The following is a 21,815-nucleotide window of genomic DNA, read 5'->3' as shown; positions in this document are numbered from 1 at the left end:
CTAGAGCATACTGGGTAATTAAAAGGAATATGAGTGAGTCAGGAGGTGGTGGTGCCCACCTTTAATCCCAGCACTTAGGAGGCAGAGGCAGACAGATCTCTAAGTTCGAGGTTAACCTTGTCTACAGAGTGAGTTTCAGGCTATCCTAGAACACAGAGAAATCTGTCTTGGAAAAAAAAAGTTACAGGATAAATTGAAAATTATATACTAGGCCAACCCACTCCTTTTCCTTTTAATGGGAAAGAAAAGGGCCCATGATAAGGAAATTGGGCCTGAACAAGGTCATGTAACTATTCAGATGGCAAGGTCACTGAGAAGATGAGATTTTTAATTTTAAGCCTTCAACGCTTCTCACCATAGCCTAACAGTTGGGCCCTAGGAAAAGAAGATTGGATCCTGGTCCCCAACTGAGCTATGAGCAATAACCAGAAATAGTCAGGCAACCAGCAAACCTCTCTACAGTAGATAAGCTCTGCTTCTTCCTGAGAAGTACACAACCCTTAGAGAAATTAACCACAGTCTAGAGGAACCAACTCATCAACTAATTCTCAAGAAAAAAAGAGGTTTTCTTCTCCATAGAGGGAAGATTGTTTTTCTTCATGGCTATCTTACTCAGAGGACTTTATTTTTTAATTAGCTAGTCTTTGAAAATTATGACAATAATAATATATAATTTTTAAACCCTTCTAATACTATAAAGTCTAAAGGAGAAGAAAATGATGTCCACATGTACTCAACAAATACATAACCACAAGACCTATACAAAGGTGAGCACTGTAAAGTCTACTTCAGAAATAGCAGCTGTGCAAATGTATATTTATGCATTTTCTTTATCCTGACCTGCTTGCCATGGGGCTCTGAATAACCAGGAGTTAAATAGATACAAATGATGACTCTTTTGCTATCTGAATTCTTGGTCTCTGTGCTGTGACGTTTAGAAGCCAGACAGTCAGACAGTCCAACTAATCTCACTGTGGTAGTTTGAATGAGAATGGCCCATATTGGCACATGCATTTGAATGCTTGATCCCCAGTTAGTGGAACTGTTTAGGAAGGATTAGGAAGTGGAGTCTTGTTGGAAGAGGTGTGGGGATGGGCTTTAAGGTTTTCAAAAGCCCATGCGAGACCCAGTGTCTCTCTCTGCCTGATGCCTGCTACTTTGGATCAGGATGTAAAGTTCTCAGCTACTCCCCCATACCATGCCTGCCATCTTACTACCATAATGATCACTGACTAATGCTCTAAAACTGCAGGCAAGCTCCCATTTCAATGCTTTCTTCTGTAAGAGTTCCCTTGGTCACAGCATTTCTTCAAATCAACAGAACAGTAACTAAGACATTCACTAACCTAATTCTTAATGTACCAGTGTGCAAAATGAGTTTGGTTTGATGGTCATAGGCACTCAAACAGATTTCATATGCACATACACATAACATATGTGTACATGTAAATTTTCTATTCTGCTATATGCTGATGTACATAGTTTTGTATTTGTGTTAATATAAGGTTCTTTAAAATTGGATCATTCTATACTGTTTGTATTTTTCTTGTTTTTATATATTATATCTTAAACATCTTTTCATACCAATAAGTAGAACTCCATCTTAGTCTTTTTAATAATTGTATGGCATTTTAGCCTTTCCCATACTGGATGCTTGGAATACTTTCATTTTCTTATTATTACAACTAGGGCTATGTGGTTTTCATTTTGATAGGCAATCTCAATCAGGCTACCCAAAAGTTTTTAGTAACTTATATTACAATACTGTGACCTAGTTCCTGCAGCCCGTACCCAAATCACTCGCTTTTAAAGGACAAATAACAGATTTCCCTAACGTAGCAAACTCACCCCAAATGTACAACAACACTCTTTCCCAGACACTTTAACATAAAAAAGCTAAAATGCTTTTTCTGGGAAAAGCATGGAGAGGATGCTATCAAGCAAAACAAAACTCTACACCCCATGACTGAAAGCATAGATCAGTGGTAGAGCACTTGGCCTCCCATGCATAAGGGCCCAGGTTCAATCTTCAGCACTATAAAACACAAAACAACAAAAACTGCCCTTTCTACATGACCATCAGAACAGAAGAGACACATCTCCAACAGCAAGAATAGTTTAATGAGATCTTACCTTTATTTTCATCTGTCTTTACAACTTGGACAAAATCTCTCCTAATGAAATATTTGAAAGCAGGAGCCCGCTTCTCTAGGTTTTCATCAAAGATCCAGAGGTTGACCCGAGCCCGTGTGATGGCAGTATACAGCTGCTTCAGCTCTCCATTGAGGAGCTAACAATAAGATTGAAGACAAAGATGCTGAGCCTTGTGTCCAAGTGACAGTGTGAACATGATTTAAGGGGTTTACTCTGATCTGAGAAAAGTATAAAAACTAAGCTAAGTTTTAATTTAATTTTACTTATTATTTGTATGGGTAGAATATGTGCATGTGAGGACACATGTGTACAGTCACAGGACAACTCTGTAGAGTTAGTTCTCTCCTTCTCCTTCTATATAGGTTCTAGGAATTGAACTCAGGTAGTTAGGTTTGCCTTACAAGCATTTTGCCCAGTGAGCCATCTCAATGACCCACAAAAAAAAAAGTTTTAGAGAGTTTGTTCTGTTCTGTAGTCAAGAGCACTAGCTGCTCTTGCAGATGACTGAATTCCATTCCCAGTCACATAACTTCCCAACAGGTAACTCATGGATGAATGTAATTCTATCTCCAGCAGATCCAACATCCTCTTCCACCTACCACAGGAACCCAAACACACATAAATAAGCATTAAAATAAACATTCTTTAAAATTAAGTTTTAAAAAATTACTGCTAACCTTTGAGAAGGATACCAGGACTTCACAATTGTTGTGACTTACTTTTCCTTTAAGTTGTTTGTGTTTGTGTGTGTGTGTGTATTGTTACTTGCTTTTTAAAATTAAGACAGTCATGCCTTGTAGAGCAACTATCATTACTACTAAACCAGTTCAGACACATTCTGTGACTTCATCAACTTTTGTGAATAAAGTTGGGTTCCTCCCACATCCATCAATCCAGTGCTCTGCGGAGAGGGAGGGGACAGACAACATTGTCTTTCCTTCCCCATTCCCATTGTCAATGTAATGGAAGGCCAGCCAGGTGCAAGGCTCCATTTTACATCTCATTTTCTTTCCAAGCCTTATTTGCTGGTTCCATATTAAATCTCTGTGTGAATAAATTGCAGATATTCACCTTGTACATTTCTGGGTTCACCATAAGGGGCCGAGCCTGAGAGGAGTTTGATTTCTCCAGGGGAACTTCAACCAATGGCCAGTTTTCCTCTCTGGAGTCAGATGACGGTATGAACGAGGAAATGATCTTCCATTCCTTGTAAGCCTAAACAACAACAACAACAACAAGTTGAAGAACAACAGAATTTGCTTTTGATATACCTCCTAAGCTTCACAGAAAACTGAGCACCAACCATAGGTGTGGAGCCTTCAACACAAGTTGTATAGAGGGATATATCTCATGGTCTCAGAATAGATGGGAGGAGCTAAGGTTGCACAGGCAGAAGTCAAAGAAGCTACCATGAAAATACACCAACACCTGGGTAAGATGATCAAGAATCCAGGCATAGGTGCCCTCTATGGGCAAGAATGCTAAGGGCCCAAGTGTTACAGTAATTCAAAGAATGTCAACAAGCAGTAAGGACAGAGGGAACCTTACTCCTTCTCACAATGTGGTTAAGAAATACCACATAGGGACAACATTTAGGCACCGGTGGCAGAATTATCTAAATTAATCAACCAATGAATGGAGAGAAAAACAGATGCTATATGTGACATGATATAAGGTAGATGAGGCATATTATTAACTAATTTTCCACTTATTATCTGACCTTGGACACAATGTTTTTTATAGTGGATAACAGAACAACTTCACTTTGTTGGTCAAGAAAAGGAGATAAAGGGTATAGTACTTGCTTTTAATGTATTCTTTCTTTTACCCAAACCCCCAAAGCTAATGTGATTGTATGATTAGGAGATAGCAATGCTAAAGCCGTGGTTCTCAATCTGTGGGTCATGACCCCTTTCACAAGAATTGCCTAAGACCATCTGAAAACACAGATATTTACATTAAGATTCATAACAGTAGCAAAATTACAGTTATGAAATAGCAATATAAAAATTATGATTGGGGTCACCACAACATGAGAAAGTGTATTAAAGGGTCATGGACTAGGAAGGTTGAGAACCACTGCAAAGGGTCATATCTGCATGTTACATGGTCTTTCATTGGTCAACCTGCCACAGTGCTAAAGTAACCACAGACAACATGTGAATAAATGGACATGCTATATTTCAATAAATATATTGGTCAATGCTAAACTGAGTTTCATATAATTTCCATGTGCCATGAGATATTATTCTTTGAGTTTTTTCTAACCATTCAAAAATGTAAAATCCATTTTTAGCTCCAGGATGTGAGAAAGAGCCAGTGGGCTGAAACTGGTCAGCAGGCTTCAGAATTGGTTTCTGACCCCAGCAAGGCTGAATTGTTCAGGTTATATGTGGTACTTAAAATGAAAAATTTCTAGGAATCTTGAATTTCACAATTCACCATGTCTTCTAAATGTAGCCACTTTATTCTCCCAGTCTTTCATTTTTATAAAGAGTGCCAACTTGACATCATTGTAATGTTCAAGGATGCCCAAACCATAAAGTGGATAGAGCTGATAGATGCTTGTTTTAAGCTGTTCTGCTTAACTACATGATTAAACTAAGTTACATGCATAAAACACTGTCTACTAAACAGGGCTGGCTGTTTTTGCTATAAAAATCAATTATGGGGTTCAGTACCATACTCTGAAAAGTGATGTCAACCATAAGTGAAGTCATCTGAACAGTTGAAAGGTTTAGAAAAACTCTTTAGGACATACTCATGACATCCTCTTTGTAAAGCTACTTAGCAAGCAGAGTCAAGGAAAGCAGGTAAAATGCGGACATTCAAGAGGACCCGCCTGGCAGGCAAAGGGGCAAAAGACTGCCAGAGGGGCCAGGGAAGGAAGCGTCACATATTTTAAAACTTCTGGGAGAGAAGCAAACTTGCTCAGATGGTTTGTGGCTACATGTTTCCAGGAAGCAAATATTTTCTTGTTTTCAAGATGGAGACAGGAAGGGGAATATGTGTTAATCACAAAGATAACAGGCCTGCAGCACTTGGGGCAATGAAAAGAGCTGCTTCTTGCAAGGAAAAGGCCTGGATTCCACTAGCAAGTCTCCCACAAAATTTGTGGTTTTCAAGTTGCCCCATCCCTCTCACATATTAGTGTGAAAGAAAAAAATGCCCTCAAAAGTAGCATAAATAGCATTCACCCTTCTCAATTCCCAAGGAGGATAGTTTACAGCTTTCTGAGAGAGTAACTTCTCCCCTAAGGTGAGGAAACATCCTGCCAGGGTCTGGCATGATCACCTCTTGGCTGCCTCCCCACTCAGAAGACAACTTGAGATTGTGGTTGAACAGGCAAAATAAATCTAGACAGAAGAACTACAGACAGTACCCACCCATGTCCATGCACATCCAGGCCCAAACCCCCACCCAGGCCCAAATGCCAGATGTTCCAAAGCAATGCCTGCCTGGGACACTAAGAGGGACAAAGACAGACGATCTCCACTGTTCCATGTCAAATATTGATTACTGTTCAGCAACCTTCATCCAGCCACCTGAAAGAAATCTGAATTGCAGACCATGGAGGGTGAGGAGATTTGATCTGCCTGCCTTCCCTCTCCTTTTTATTATATGCATTTCCTCTCCCAGTTGCATTCTTCTGGTCTGGAGATTGTAAAGGATAAATTGGGGGCATACTTTGCACCAGGGAATGCACAACTGCATTACACCAGGAAGTACCATATCAAAATCTTTACTAGATGTCTCATTATGTACACAGAATAAAACAAATGTTACCATTTGTTTAGGTGTTTGTTGTTTTCATGTTTCTGTATTTCACCGAATTCAGTGGAAGGACAGAGAGACTCCTGCGCCATTCCCGGGAGCAGGTGAAGAATAACTGATTTTTCTTTTGAAAGCAAAGTTCCCCCACATGGATCCTTAAATCTTTGACCTCTGACTTTATCACTGGCATGTGCATACAAATGGCACTTAATAAAGGACAGGAACAACAAATTCTTACCCCTTTCTCTTTCAGGAGAGCCTCAGTCCAACCATGACCAGTGGATGTGTTATTAGGAAAAAAAAGTTAGACCTCAGAGATGAAAAATGGTAGCAGGGTTAATGAGCATGCATCTGCTTTTCTTAACAAATCTACCAGGAAGGGGTTGCACATAAGAAGTGGCACTATATATTTATTCATTGTGGAAGTTTCTAGAAGCCAATTCACGTGTGACAAGGAAGGAGGACAAAGGAAAGTATTTGGAGCTCAAAAAACTTGGGTTTTCTTCAGACTCTGCTGTGAATATAACTATGGGCAACTTACTCAACCCAATAACCTTTGGCTTTACCTAAAGAATGAAGGTAATAAAAATACCCAGGACCTCGAGCACTGGTGTGATGAAGACACTGCATTCAAAACGTTATTGATGAGCTTTCAGGTATCTGTTGCAATATCATATATAAATATTCCTAAATCAAACATGACATTTAAGAATGATCAGACAAATGTAAAGGATTCTATTTCAAGGGTCAGATCAGGGATAGATTTTAAGGTATCAAAGCTAAAAGGTGCTCAGAGTTAAATTTAAAAAAAAAAAAACAAAAACAAAAAACAGCCTTCCTAAGCATGTAACAAAAACTCTGCAATAGGGACCAAAGCACAGCAGCTGCAGCACTAAGAAGACCATAGCAGCCAGCCTGAGGCCCCACACAAAGACTACGCTAGTGAAAGGAAACCAGCGGCTAGAAGCCAGAGGGCAATGGTCTTGACTTAGTGATTTCCTTAACAGTAATCTGGAAATTTAAAAAGAAAAACTCAAGACAAGGACCCAGGAACCACATTAAGGCAGTGGCTGACAGAGAAGTCACTGGGTCAGTCCATGGACTCTGGCTACGGTGGCTACGGTGTGAAGCTGTGACAGTGAAGCGTGCCCAAGGAAGCTGGAGAAAAGGTGGCTGCTCCTGTCCCCCACATTACCTGATCCAGGAGACTGGAACCAAGCTTCACTGTCTTCGTGGAACTGTCTTTTTATCAACTGGCTTTGCCCAGCTCTGAACTCATAGAACGGACACTGCTAACCTTGCCTTCATGCATGGCTCTCCTTAGAACCTGCTCCAACTTAGGCATCCCTGGGAGCCAACGATAAGAGCAGCTAATGAAAACTGGCCCTCCAGTGCTAGCCATTCAGAAGACATGAACACAAGAGAGCCAGGGATGTGTAGAGGGAAAAGCAGCCCATGAGACACTGTGGAACAACCCACAGCTACTCTCAAACCCTCCATTAACTCACAAACCCCACACTAAATACAAGATGCTCTACAACACACACAGGCACCTGTGGCAAACTCTTAGCCTTAGCTCCAGACTGTCTTCTGCAGAGCACAAGTTCCACTCAGGCACAGACCTGGACTGTGTGAGAAGAACTCAGTGGGACATACCTCAGAGTCAGTAAAAAAGTTGTAAAGGAGTACATCATCGAATTCCAAGCCTTTCGCCTCATAAACAGTTAGCACAAGTGCTAACCCCAGCTCTTCTGGAATTTTCTCCTTTGCCATTTCATTGGCAACGAGAATCACCTAAAGTAAAATAAACCCAAACAATATCAGATTCTACAAAGTCAAATAAAGGAAAGTGTCATCTGTTTCCCTAGGAAATGAGTAATGACTTTATAGAGAAATGGCCAGGGTGGACATGGTCAGTCAGGACTGGGAAGACAGTCCCAGTCAATGGCCTCTCTTATGCACACAGCCATCCTAGATCAAGAGCTACTGGATTCTTATATAGTAATTCAGCTGCTGCTGCTTCATGACTGCAACTCAAACTGACTTATTTCAGAACACATAATCCCAATAAGTTTACCTGGTGGGCACCAAATTCAATGGGCTGGGTTTTTCTTTTGTTCCCTCGCAGCAAAATTGCCAAGTCGCTTACACTACAAGAGTCCAAGAGAGTTGGCTTGGGACCATCAAAAAGTCCAGAATCTCTTGGAAGGCGATCAAAGGATTCTGGGAAGTAGAACTGAAGTAAGTCCACCACTCCAGATGCAAGATTGAGGATTCCTAGGATGAAACAGAAAGTATCTGTCAAATACTACACAGCAAGGCTGAGGTTTATCGTTATTTGTTTGGTCTTCTTTTTCACAGAGGAGGCAGTATATATTATTGACTCAGGCAGAATACTTCATTTCAAGTTTATACCCATTCCCACTTGTTAACAATGTGGTCCTAACCCAGATCACTCTGGGTATAGTAGGTTAAGGCAGAAATGTGTTGCTGTACTGAGCAAATTTATGAGACCTCAACCACAACTTCCGATGACAAAGGAAAGATCACTGCCTAAGAAACTCAAGGTAGATATGTCACAACTACAGGTACTAGACTGTCCATATAAATATGGTAAGAGTATAGTAAGATCAAGAATCACTATCTCCTCTCATTGGTCCCCACTGCACTGAAAGCAATATTACCATGGTAACAGCATCAGTAATTGCTACCTGGAGACAACCACAGCCTCTATCACCCTGTTCTTCCAAGTTTACCCAGCCGAAACAGTACCATACAAAGGAAAAGTGTCAGAGCCAGAGAACAGACTTTGCAAAAAGCTTTTTTCCACCCAGTCTCGTTTCTTATCTATGCTCTGAAGTAATACTGACTAAAGCCTGAGATACAATAGTCACCCTCATAAAAATCCCTCCAGGAAACACTTACAGGAACCCAATGCGACAGATGAAACAATGGAGTTGCTACTAAAGGACTCCACCAGCTAATAAATAACTGGGCTCATCTAAGTGATGGGATTTTAAGTTGGACTGAATACCTATCTTCCTGGGTCTCTCTAGGTCCCTTAGATGCCATCTGGTTCTTGCCTAGTACCAGGTAGATTATAACGATCAAGGCAGAATACCATGAAATTCCATGTGTTATCACAACTTACTTTTATCAAATAGTAAGGAGAAAACGTTTTATCTGATTCTTTAATTATTACAAGTTTCCAATATAGAGCAAACATAAACATAATTAGCAACTGCTGTTCCTAAAAAAAAAAAAAAACCGTTGCCACTGTGGTTCCCTATTCGTTAAGAGCTAGCAAGGGCCAAAGATTTACACTAACAGTGGAGCACAAAAAAGGCACAAAAGTACTGTGGTAAACAACTGGAATACCATTCAGGAAACTAGGAAAGTAATTTTTGCTATCACCATATACAAGGAATACAGGCCAACCATAAAAAAGGAAACACACACACACACACACACACACATGCTATGCTTGGATGTAATTTGGTAAACCAACTTGGAATATTAATTAACATAAACCAGACAAAATGGCCACATACTGTATCTTTCTACTCACATGAGACATCCATAACAGGGAATTCCATAGAAACAGAGAGATGAGTTGTTGCCAGGGAGTGGAAAGAAGACAACAATGAGGGGTGTCTGCCTCAATGAATAAGTTAGAGAGACTTCTAACTTCAGCCTTGGGCCTCTACAGACACATGCATGTATACCTATCTGCACACCCACACGTATGTACCAACACACTTACGGACACATCCACACACATACACAACACACAAACACATAAAAAATGCAAAAGTATTTAAGTGTATATTATTTTCCAATTGGCTAGTTTGAGAGAAAAGCTGTTTTAAAGACTGATGAATTATTAACCGGATATTACTTTAAGCGAGTATTTCTGAGACAGATAAAGCAGACCTGCCCTTTCCTGATGGCACTAGGCAAGTGTTAAGCGTAATTAAAACACAAAATTCATTATTAGAGTTAATAATAAGTCCTTTTTTGGTTTTTGCTGTTGAGATAGGATCTCACTATGTAGCTCTGGCAATCCTGGAACTCACTATGTAAAACAGGTTGGCCTTGAACTCAGAGATCTGCCTGCCAGTGGCTGCAGAATCCTGGGATTAAAAGTGTGCACCACCATACCCAGCATTAATAAATTCTTTAATGTCTTATAAATAAGAAAGGAAGTTGGGGGGTAGGACACTTTGATCCCCTAAGTGACAGCTGTTGGATTCTCCTTTGTTGTCCTGGCCATCTTGAGCAAAAGGAACGTCCATCCAACAGCCCAAGAAATGACCCTGTGCCAGTGCCAGCCCATCTGGAGTTCCGTGAATGCCTTGAGGAACTAGCAGTGGTGGCAGCTGACTGCTCCAGCTCCTGAAGGCACAGTCTCAGTCAGGACTCTCTCAAACAGTTTCTAGGGGTTCAACAAAATCTAGATGGCCCTGCAACAATTTCCACCTACACCAGAGGAACAGGAATTCCCCTCGTGACTTAGCAAAAGGGCCGCTGGAAATGGCACTAAAGAGACAGCCCTCGTTTGCATTCCGTTTGCATTCCAGGTGTGCTGTGATTGGTACAAGTGCCCCTTCTCTGGCTATATAAACAGGCTGTTTGGCTCAAGACGCTGAGAGGCATCTTCCTAAACTGCCTCCCTCCCTTGGTGTCACAATTATTAGACACAATAAAAGGCTTCTAGGAGTGAATGATCTTTTTTCCTCTACTTTGAGTCGAACTGGACTGGTCACATGAAGAAAGTAGTCAGTCAGTTGGGGCAGTAGAGTGTCATGAAGACAGTGACAGGAGAGAGGCTATGATGGTAGAGGTGGCAGCAGCTGAGCAGCTGCACGTAGCTGGCCGATGAAGAAGAAGTACTGAGTTCTGCAGAGCAAGCAGGACAGGGACAAGTGGGATAGAATGAGCAGAAAGAGAAGGGAACTGAGGCTGCAGAAGGAGAAAGTCCATTAAAGAGCCAAAGACACACTGCAGGCCCAAGTGGCTAGAAGGCTTCCAAAGAGCTGTCAAGGCTTCCAAAGAGTCAATGGTTTCTGAGATTTCAGGCCTGGGAGTTATAACACTGGCCACTGTCAAGAGCTGAAGAGTCCTGGTGCCTAAGCCCACCTGGAAAGTGCATCACCAAATGTTGCCAAGGGTGAAGAAATCCTGACTTTCAGCCTTGTTCCCTGAGCAATGCTAATACCAACAGATACGCTGATGTGGAAGGGGGAAAGCACACTACCACCATTGCTGGGCTGCGGAGAGAGAGAATTAGTCTTCCTCAGGAGTAAATCCCTACTTAGTTATCCAACTCCAAGCGGTCAGTCCTGAAAACATATCCATACAAACAACATTGTACAGACTGAGTAGATTGTGTGTGTGTTTGCGTGTATGCGTATGTGTGTGTGTGTAAACAATAATAATTAAAGAAGCCAAGGCCAGAAGAGCAGTGGCACACGCCTTTAATCCCAGCACTCGGGAGGCAGAGGCAGGTGGATCTCTGTGAGTTCGAGGCCAGCCTGATCTACAAGAGCTAGTTCCAGGAGAGGCTCCAAAGCTACAGAGAAACTGTCTCGAAAAACCAAAAAAAGAAAAAAGAAACAGAGGCCATGAATTTGAGAGGGAGGGGACAGGTGGCAGAATTTGGGGGAAGTATAATAAGGTAGGTAAAGTGATGTATTTGTATTTTGTATTTTGACTTTTAAAATTTCAAATTAAAAAAAGAAAAAACACTCTAGCTCCCACGCCTACAAAGGAGCGGCAGCATTTGTAGAGCTTAAGGCTCTATTCCCTGGTCCTGCAGAACTTACGTGCCACCTGCTGCTGCTCTGCCTGCCTGCTGTCACTTCCTACTTCTGTAAGATTCTGAGAGATACAAGAGCTGTTAAAGACCAGCATATGAAGAACTGTTCCTTGCCATCAACTATCTCTGCCAGGCTAGAGCAATGTGCCCTGGCCAGACACCTGGTGTCACCACAAAGGGGAGTTAGTTAGCAAAGGTGTCCAGAGCACTTTCAATGTTGCCCTGAAATGTGTGTATCACAGAAACTCCCTGGGACACACGGTCACTAAAGATTCATTTCTAGGGCTGGACAGATGACTTAATGGTTAGGAGCACTGATTGCTCTTCCAGAAGTCCTGAGTTCAATTCCCAGAACCCACATCGTGGCTCACAACCATCTGTAATGAGATCTGGCGCCCTCTTCTGGCTTGCAGGTATACATGCAGGCAGAACATTGTTTACATAATAAATTCTTTAAAAAAATTCATTTCTATCAAACCACATTTTCAGTGATCTATTTACAGATGAGTGGAGGCAAAAAATTCTAAGTTCCCTTATTTATGAACATATTTACTAGCAAACCTTGAGTCACCTCACCGACTTACTTCTGATACAGACACAGCCCAAGGCCAAGGCTCCAGCCCCTCCCCAGCAGATGAGCCTGAGGCCTGAGGTACCTGAGTGAGATCTGTAATTCTGGTACAGCTGGTGAATCCTCTTGGGCTTTCGAACAGCACACTGCTTATCTACTGTGTTTCTGCTGGCGTAGTGGAACAGAGAGAGCAGGTCACTGAAGCGGAAGGCCACACCCTTCATGATGCTTTGGGCGGTGTCTCCAGTGAGAAACATGGCATTGGGGTCATTGATGCATTTCATCAGCAGTGCCAGCTCTGCTTGGGTGAAATCCTGAATCTCATCACCATAGAGCTCATGGATGGACCAGGGGAGCACCCTGAGCTTTGACAGTCTCCAGGACAGGTTGTACAGGACGTCTTCCTCATCAAAGTACCCTTTCTGGGACCTGATCTGCTGATACAGGCAGAAGAGGCTGTAGATCTCACTCCGGTCTTCTTTGAAATTGGGGGATCGTTTCCTCCCTAACTTCTTATAGGCTTCCTCAGTCAGTCTCCCATGAGGACAACTAAGAGCCTCAAAAGAACCCTTCAGGAATGATTTTATTTCTTTCCAAATCAGTGCTGGGTTGTAGGAACTTCTCCCTTTGATCATTTTGGGCCATATCTCATTGGTGAACACCTCAAATGTCACGTACACCCGAGGATCACTATCACCTGCATGTGTTTCTGTAGCTTTCTCCTCCTCACTATAGTTCCCATCAGCCTCCACCTCTTCATCATCCTCTTCCCAGCTGGGGATGCTAAACTCTTCCTGTGTGGACCATCCTACAATGGTTCTTTTTAAGCTTCCATCTTCGTTTCTCAGAAAAAATGGTTTTGGCAGAGAAGCATCAAGCAGGAGGAGCAGCTGCTTGGAAGTAACAAACAGAGGGAAGTTCTCGTCCCTCAGGTCCTGGAGTTTGTGGACACTGGGATCCAGTGGTTTGTAGTGACTGGTGGCCTTGGTAGACTTGCTGAGTTCAATAAAATTCCTCTGCACCTCCTGGCACAGGACGTGGTTCTTGGTCACAAAGATCTGGTGCAGATGTTCCAGCTGCTGTGGGTGCTCTGGCACACATCCTTCTGCTACTTGGCTGTCCCCTGCTGGCTCCGCTGTGGCTCCCCCAGCACAAGCTTCACTCTCTTGCTCCTCATCTATATTTTCCATTGTTTCCACTTTAATGGAACTCTCCTCTTCCTCATCTTCTTCTTCCTCCCTACCTGGACCTTCTTTTCCGGGCTCTACTTCCAACCTTTTCTTTGGCAAGATCTGTTTTGATAGCAATGGGCTTCCTGCCTGTTCAGCTTTCTCCCAATAAATTTGGAATTTCTTCCAAAGCCTGTACAAGCAACAGGTTGTTTTCCCAGTGCCACTCCGCCCAATAAGGATGATGGGCTCCAGAGGCCTAGGGTTGAGGTCAATCACAGCATACTCAAGCTCACCCACTCGGAATGGATACTCCACTGTTGCTGTCATGTCACTGAGGATGTTTAAGGCCATGTTGGTGCTGAAGCTGTGGAACTTCATGATGTTGTACTCTGTCTCCACAGCACTGGCTGGGGGAAAGTACTCAAGATCCACCTGCTCTGCGCTCTTCTCAGCCTCTGTGTCTTCCACATAGCATCGTGGTATTCGTTTTTGGATTTTCATGTTGGCTGATACTTGCCCTTTGTTGATACCCTTCAGCTTCTTCCGGAGGACACAGGACAAGCCGCGGGTATAGGCACTGCAGATGGCCATGATGGAGTCTGACAGTTTGCAGTGATCTAAGACGATGTCCCAGATGCGGATGATCTCCGTATAGACCCGCCCTGATTTTTCCAGGGAGCAGGTGCTCCGTTCCGCACCCATAATTTTCTCAGAGTTCTCACTGCACCGAGCAGAGAAGTCAATGGCAAGCTCCCATAGCATCCTGGCACCTTTGTCCAGCTTTGCTTCAAAGAGTTGGATGTTTCCTTTGGAGTGCTTCAGCCTCTTCTGCAGGCCCTGGGTCCACTCACCATTCCCCAACTGCTGGATGGCAAGGATGATTTTCTTCTTTATAACTTTGGTCATAACCTTACTGGACAGCTTCTTCAGCATCTCTGAAGTGCACTCGATCTCCCAGGTCATGTTATCAAAGTCCTGCAGACAGGCCTCAATCTCCTGCATAGTCCAGTTGTCCTGATTATCACTGGCTACTCCCAATCTGTTACCTACAGGAACAAGCTGGGAGGCCCCTGGGCCTACCTGAGCATGTCCATCTCCAGCCTCAGAGGCAATAGGGTTGTTTCTACTATAGTCAGAGCTTCCTACACTCGGGGCTCCCTGAATTTTGTCTTTCTTCCCTTCTGTACCAGCTGCTACCTTGAAAGAGCCTCGCTGGGGATAGTCCTCTGGTAGAGACATATCCAACTCAACCTTCTGGATCAGAACTGTGATGTCCTGTACAAGGCGGTCTCTCAAGGAACGTGTCCTGATGGCTTCAGGCTCATGCCTGGTTACCTGAACATCAGGAAGAATCTCTATGGCTCCAGAGGAAAGTGTTTTGCCAGTGGCACCACATGGCAGAGACTTGACGGGAGTTTGGGACTTGAGCTGAGACATCTGGCCAGGGGCAGAAGATCTGGAGAGCCTCCCCAGGTGGGCAGCAGGGTCTTGGCGGTTCTTCCGCCTGCTCTCTGTCACAGCTTTGTTCCAGGCCAAAAGCAGAGCATCATTTTTCTTAATACGGTGCCGTATGCCTTTGCCTGCTTTATTCTTCAGGTTGAAGTTGATATCAAACTTCACCAGCAAATCTATCAGCTTCTTTGTGCGCTTCAACATACCCTTCTGGAAAAGTAGGTGCATCAGCGTGTTCCCATCGCTATCTTGAACGTTAGGATTAAGGTAATAAAATTTGGTAGGGTTGGACAAGAATAAGTCCAACAGGTGGCTGAGGAAGTTAAAGCCAATGTCAGCTGCAAGAGACAAACAGAATCCTGTGAGTGCAAAGCCATTCTTCTCAGGGAACAGCAGGCCATGGGCATGAAAGCAGTGCCAGTTTGAGGCACCATACAACACTGACCCTCTCCAAAGAGGTGATACTCATTAAATAATACAATGTTCTTAACCAAGGTAACTTGCCCCATGGGGAATCTGGCAATGTGGCGGCAGTTTGGTTGTCACAATCAGGAAGGTATACTGGCAACCAATAAGCAGAGGCCATGCACAAGATAGCCCCTGTCAACAAATAACTGCCATCCCAGCTATCAGTGGTACCTCCTAAAATTACTTGATGATATTACAGCAACATCCTGTAAGTCAGGATTCTTGAAAAATGATAAAAATACATGGGAAGTATTTGTAAGCTATATACAACCAACTTGAGAATTTAAACCCCACTCCCACTATAATCAGATCATTCACTGTGACATACATTGGTCATTTCTTTAGACCTGGTAAGGAAACAGGCCCTTTTCAGATGGTTTTTTTCCCGGATAAGAGAGCAAAGCATCATTTCTAATATCCAGCTTCCTTCTCCAGAAACAGACTGCTCACCCTTGATGTCCAGAAAGATGTGGAGTGCTGCATGCAAAGGAGTGTCACCTTCCATGAGAGAAACACTACGCGGGTCTGCACCCTTGGTCAAGAGAAGAAAAGCCAAGTCGAAGTCCTCGTGTCTCAGGCACATGAGAAGTGGCCTGTCCTGGCTCTCCTGAAGACCCTCAGGCAGGGCTGGGATGGGAGTAGAATGGGGGAAAGAGGCAGAAAAAAGATCATCATGACCCTGGAAGGAGGTCGAGTCTGGCTCAATGAGAGGGGGAAGTTGCTGATCTGACTTCCAAGATGTTCCCCCACCACACAGTAAGATTTCCTGGGCCCTTAGGGAAAACCCTGCTCTTTCTCTGGCCACACCCCCATCTGTCCTGTCCCTCCTCTAGTCTCAGCACAGTTCCTACCACAGAGAGAGGACAGGGCACAAGAACAATAGAAACCTTAATGCTTTCTAACACCACCTGCCTGACACAGTCGGGAGTCAGGACCTGAGTATACTTCCTAAATATTCACTTCTCCCCTCCCTGACACGCCTCCACTCCACTCACCATCTCACTCCCTTTGCACTGCAGCCTCTATGGCCCCCACCCGAAGGCAGCCCATCCCTGTAAATCTACAGCCCTGCTGTACTAGCACCCGATGCTAGAGATGCTCTGTGAGTGTTGGCTGAATCAAAGAATAAAACAGGAATTCCGTCACAGAAGTAATTTCTGAGATAGCACACACAGGGAAGAGGCTTGAAGAAATAACTTGTGAAAGGTACTCCATCTCCCTGTGAGTGGAGCCAATACCTGGAAGCTCTGTGCTGCATGCAGCACTGTCAAAGACGAGGATCAATGTGTTACTCTGTTTTATAAGGGGCTACAACACAAAGAGAAAACCACACAGCCAAGGAACTCTTCCAAAAGCCTGCACACACGAGCTCATTTAATATGCAAAGCAACTGTAAGAAATACAGATTGCTGTTATTCCTGTTATATAAACAGGAAAGGGCATGACAGCCTGCTTGCTCAAGGCCACACACCTAGTAGGGCGAGAACTGTGATATAGGGAATTTGGATAATAAGAGACTCTTATTTCTCAATTAGTTTTTAAAATTAAATCCAATCTAGCATAATGCACTGCACATTCTAGACACACAGCAACCAGTGCTCTTACTGGAGCATCCAATGTTTTCAGCCATGAACTACTTGGCTGTTTCTCTATAAACAAGGACCATAAAGTCCCAGTCCATGATGGGGAAAGAATGCCACAAGGGTGAACAAAGGGTCATAAAATATCCAGGGCAGAAAAGGTTTAGACAAAAGCCAGGTGGAATTGACCAGTGTGACTAAGCCAGAGTCAAGGAGCCTCCTCCTCATACATGGTGCTTCCCACATAAGAGAAAACCAGCAAAGGACTAACTGGGGTTCACAAGAATGCAGCATTCTTCAAGGCAGCTCACTTAGGGGTCAAACATTCTTTTTTTTTTTTTTTTTTTTTTTGGTTTTTCGAGACAGGGTTTCTCTGCAGCTTTTTTAGAGCCCGTCCTGGAACTAGCTCTTGTAGACCAGGCAGGCCTCGAACTCACAGAGATCCGCTTGCCTCTGCCTCCCGAGTGCTGGGATTAAAGGCGTGTGCCACCACCACCCGGCGGGGTCAAACATTCTTTAACCCCTCACTGTTTCCAAACAAGGAGGTACTGGGAGAAAAGGATGACAATGTGTTGGTTTCTCTACAGGAAGGGACAGCTAGGCTATAGCTGAGCCTCTATGCAGCACCCCACAGGGCCCTCAGGCACACTCACCTCCACTGTCAATCAGGCGGCTCAGAAGCTGGGTCTTCCTCTGATCCCAGGAGCTGAGATGGGGAATGACAGTACAGATGTCCAAGTCTGAGAGGTCACAGTCTTTGATGAGGCAGTTTCTGAGATGCGGCTGCCCGCTGACTTTGCGGGTGAGCAGCAGAAGGACTTCAGACCACTTTTGTCTCTCCAGTAAGAATTTGATGAAGGTGTTGGCACAATCTCGGTTAACGTCACAAACCAGGCCAGCAGAATTTTCTTTCAAAAATAAGAATAAACTATATTCCAAAATTGTTCATATGATTTTTCTTCCTCACCAAACTAAAATCCAACATATACACATAATTAAAATGGTTTATATACCAAAACTTTTAAGCACTTTGAAAGTTTTATGAAGAAATAAATATATTACTTTGGACAAGTCATTAACCACTAACAAACATCAGAACAGGTACTGACTCAGGCTTCAGGACCAAGATTAAAAATGTCCAGTAGAAAAGACAGAGCCTAGCCTACCGTCCAGAATTAAGATGTGTTTGAAGACAAAATGTTTGGTTCAGAGCAAATACTTGAGATAGGAAAGATCTGCCTTCAATTTTTCCTAACATTGAGAGGATACTCTGTTCGGGGAAATATGAAAGAAGAGCTGAAAATCCAAAAGGTGTCAGAGACGTGTTAGTCTTCAGTTCCTAACTGGGTCATGGGACACAGAATTCAATCTGACTGCTGATGTCTAGAGATAAACTGAGAAGATACCGTTTCATGGTCTTGGTGAGTCTTAAGGTTAGGAAAAAAATGTAAATAGATCCTTCAGTAAGGAGGCTGCCAAACCTACTACATAAATTTATTATATAGGTGAACCTGGAAAGTTGGCTCAATAGAGAAAGGCATCTGCCACCAAACCTTATGATTTGAATTTAATCTCCAAGACCCACATGATAGAAGGAATGGCTCCCATAAGTTTTCCTCTGACCTCTATATGCAAACTGTGTCCCCCAACCAATAAAGATATATAATTTTAAAATTACAAAAATAAGGAAGGCCAGTTAATTTTAATTTATTCCTTCTTTTCCTTTTCCTTTCTTTCCCTTTCTCCCTCAGTCCCCCTTCTTTTGTGGTTCTAGGGATGGAGAGCATTGTACATACAGGTATGCACTACCACTGAGCTATATTCCTGACCCATTTTATTTTTGAAAAATTGAGGAGAGGAGGGAAGGGAAACTGAGACTGGCGTGTAAAATTACACACATACATACATAAAACAGATCAAGAGAGAGAAAGGGGAGGGGTTTCACACTGAGTTACACAGGCTGACTTCGAATGTACTATGTAACCCAGACAGGCCTTGAACTCAAAATCCTCCTGACTCAGACGCCTAAGCAGCTGGTATTGATGACAGGTATGAGCCACTGATCTTGGCTAAATTTGAATTTCAAACGAACAAACAATTTTTAGTAAAATTCATGTAATACTGTGAATATATTTACACAGAAAAATTGTTTATCTGAAATTCAAATTTATTGGGCTTTCTGTACTTGGTCTGACGATCCTATCACTGAAAATGCAAAATAAGAATAAACCACTCCAAAAAAGGTTCCTATGATTTCTCTTCCTCCAACTAGAGCAGATGGGAGAAATGAAAAATTACCCAAATAAAAGAAACTTGATTTCCTTTTGCTGGTTTTTGCTTCCCATCTTTTTCTAAATCTTTGAAATGAATATTTATTTTAATGCAAGAAAAATGAAATATAGGCTAGTCTATCATCTTACTTTAACAAGGATCAGAAAAAGAGTATAAAGGCAAACTTTTCAGACAGATCTTTGCAGCTCTGACCTTCAGAAGCTGCTCCTGTCTTCCTGGAGCAGCACACTCCCTGCCGGAGAGAAGGAGTAAGGCCTGAGTTAGCCAAGACTGTCCCTCTGAACACAGCTATTGGTTCAGCTGCTATGACCAAAAGGGAAGCAGGGGCGGGAGTATTCAAGTGTTGTAAGAGAGAGATGAGTCCACAAATCCAAGCATTCTGGACCAGTCAAAGGGTAGAGATAGGATTTAATTCCACGAAAGCAGGCCTGGGGACAGGATGGGTTGAAGAGGAAAGACAATAGGTTTAGGTGACAATGAAGCAATTGTGGCATTTCTAGCATGTAAGTCAAAAAATATTTTTACAAACCACTTAAGTCAATGTTAGGGAGGAGACAGATGAGTCAAAGGGAGCACGGCAGCAGCACACACAGTCCTCAGAGAAGCCAGGAGGCCTGAGGCCACAGACCATAGAACACAGAGCCTTTGGGAAGATTTTTGCCAGACTCCACTAATTGGAGTTTTACTTTCACAACCTTGAGTGCGTTTACATGAAGATAGTTCAGGTGTCATGAAGTTCCAAGCCCAAAGGCTTTCTAAACGCAATTTTCCCAAAATGTCTGCATCTAAAAGATCTCAAAGGAGAGGGTCCCATCCTAGAGTCTGCAGTGTGTCATTAATCCTTGACCCATTAATATACAAAACTAGGCTGACCTTATATATACTCCAGTTTATCTACCCTCACCCCAACAGCTATTGGGCATGAGCATTTTAAGTGAAGGATGGTGGACTGTTTACTATGTAGTTGGCCCCCATAAACTCATGGTAAATGGCACTATTAGGAGGTGTGGCTTTGTTGGAGGAAGTGCATCACTGTGGAGCTTTGAGGGCTCATATATGCTTAAGCCACGCCCACTGTCTCAGACTGCTTCCTATTACCTGCAAATCAAAGATACAGAACAGTCAGCTACTTCACCATTTCTGCCTGTCACCATGTCACACCATGATGATAAAGGGCTAAACCTCTGAAAACATAAGCCACCCCAATCAAATGTTTTTCCTTTATAAGAGTTGCTATGGTCATGGTGTCTCTTTACAGCAATAGAAACTCTAACTAAGACAGGCATATAAAAACTTCTTACAGCACCAGCTTTTACTGCCAGCACTACAAAACACTTGAAGAACATTAGCAAGAGAGCCTCCATAAACCCAAAGTCAAAGTGAAGGCACTCCAACATCAAGGGCACACATAATGGTAAAAGAGACCTGAGGGGTCCATGAAGAGTTACAACATTATCTGATATTCCTTCTCTATACACCTGGATCCCATTTTAACAAAGTCAAACACCAGAAATATACACACACCAATGTCTGTGGTAAATACCCTCAGACTTATGGTCAAAGAGCTCAGCTGTAAAGCAGCAGCAGGAGCCACCACATCACATACTACAGGAAGGACACAGCAATCACTTGTCAAAGACCCCTCATCTCCTGCCTGGAGGCCCATACTGAGACAGAAAATATGCATGGTGTTACAGAGACTGACTGCCTCTTCCCTGCTTCCTAAAGCGCCTATGGCCACACTGACAGTAAAGAAGGAAAGAACAGGGCCCTTTGTAGAGTACTTCCTTTCCCACCAGGCTGATGGGAGTTTGCTACTTGTCTCTCTGCACCACACCTTTAAAAGTCTTTCCAAAAGATCATTCCTCCCCCAAGAAAATCAGCATAAAAGTCAGATGAAAATGAACAGGCTCAAAGAGACAAGGCTGAATAGGAAACCCATGATTGCATGACAAAGGCTAATGAAGGAGGCAGTGCAGACTTCAGGCAGGCATACAATGTTACAAACAACACAAACACTTAGGAGGGCGGCATAAATGTGGCAAGTGGTGTTCCTGGATTAAAGGCTGCAGATGCCCTTTGATTAGCTAAATTTTCTCTTCCTGTTTTCAAAATGTTCACAGCTTAGTAAGAGACAAAAGAAACATCAGAAAACAAAGTTGCTTATGTCCCACAGATTTTTTTTAAAATATGGCTATTAACTGAAACATAGTAAGAAAGACAGACTAAAAATACACCGAGGTGTAGATAACAATAGATTGTTATTGTTACACAAAACTCCAATTTTATAAAATATTTGAAGTCAAAATTAAAGGAGTTTCTAAAGTTGCAAGAGAATTCAGAAGTCATCAAAAAGTAGAAATAAATCATCTCCAAAAGAGACTTTGGCTGTACCCCAATTCTATAATTCAAGGTATGAAAGACAAAACTAGTACGTCTTATTACACACAATTCAATCATCAAGCTAACATATCAATCCCATTTTATAAAAGAAATATAAAAATATATAACTGCTTAGAATACATGACTAAATG

At 42.8% G+C, this 21,815-nt stretch overlaps 1 protein-coding gene across 1 annotated transcript in view; it reads right to left on the bottom strand.

The window, feature by feature from the left end:
* The window catches only part of Trank1 (tetratricopeptide repeat and ankyrin repeat containing 1), a 77,418-nt gene that overhangs the window by 14,480 nt on the left and 41,123 nt on the right, over positions 1-21,815 (bottom strand). The window contains exons 9-15 of the mRNA XM_038323109.1: positions 17,643-17,897; positions 15,860-16,036; positions 12,403-15,279; positions 8,006-8,205; positions 7,585-7,722; positions 3,226-3,369; positions 2,134-2,290 (exon numbers count right to left, since the gene is read on the bottom strand). Of these exons, the coding sequence (XP_038179037.1) occupies positions 2,134-2,290; positions 3,226-3,369; positions 7,585-7,722; positions 8,006-8,205; positions 12,403-15,279; positions 15,860-16,036; positions 17,643-17,897 (3,948 nt within the window). The remainder of the gene's footprint in view (positions 1-2,133; positions 2,291-3,225; positions 3,370-7,584; positions 7,723-8,005; positions 8,206-12,402; positions 15,280-15,859; positions 16,037-17,642; positions 17,898-21,815) is intronic.

The sequence above is a fragment of the Arvicola amphibius genome, chromosome 3 (genome assembly GCF_903992535.2).
Source record: "Arvicola amphibius chromosome 3, mArvAmp1.2, whole genome shotgun sequence".
NCBI classification, from domain to species: Eukaryota; Metazoa; Chordata; class Mammalia; order Rodentia; family Cricetidae; genus Arvicola; species Arvicola amphibius.
This window is presented reverse-complemented; position numbering and strand designations above follow the sequence as displayed.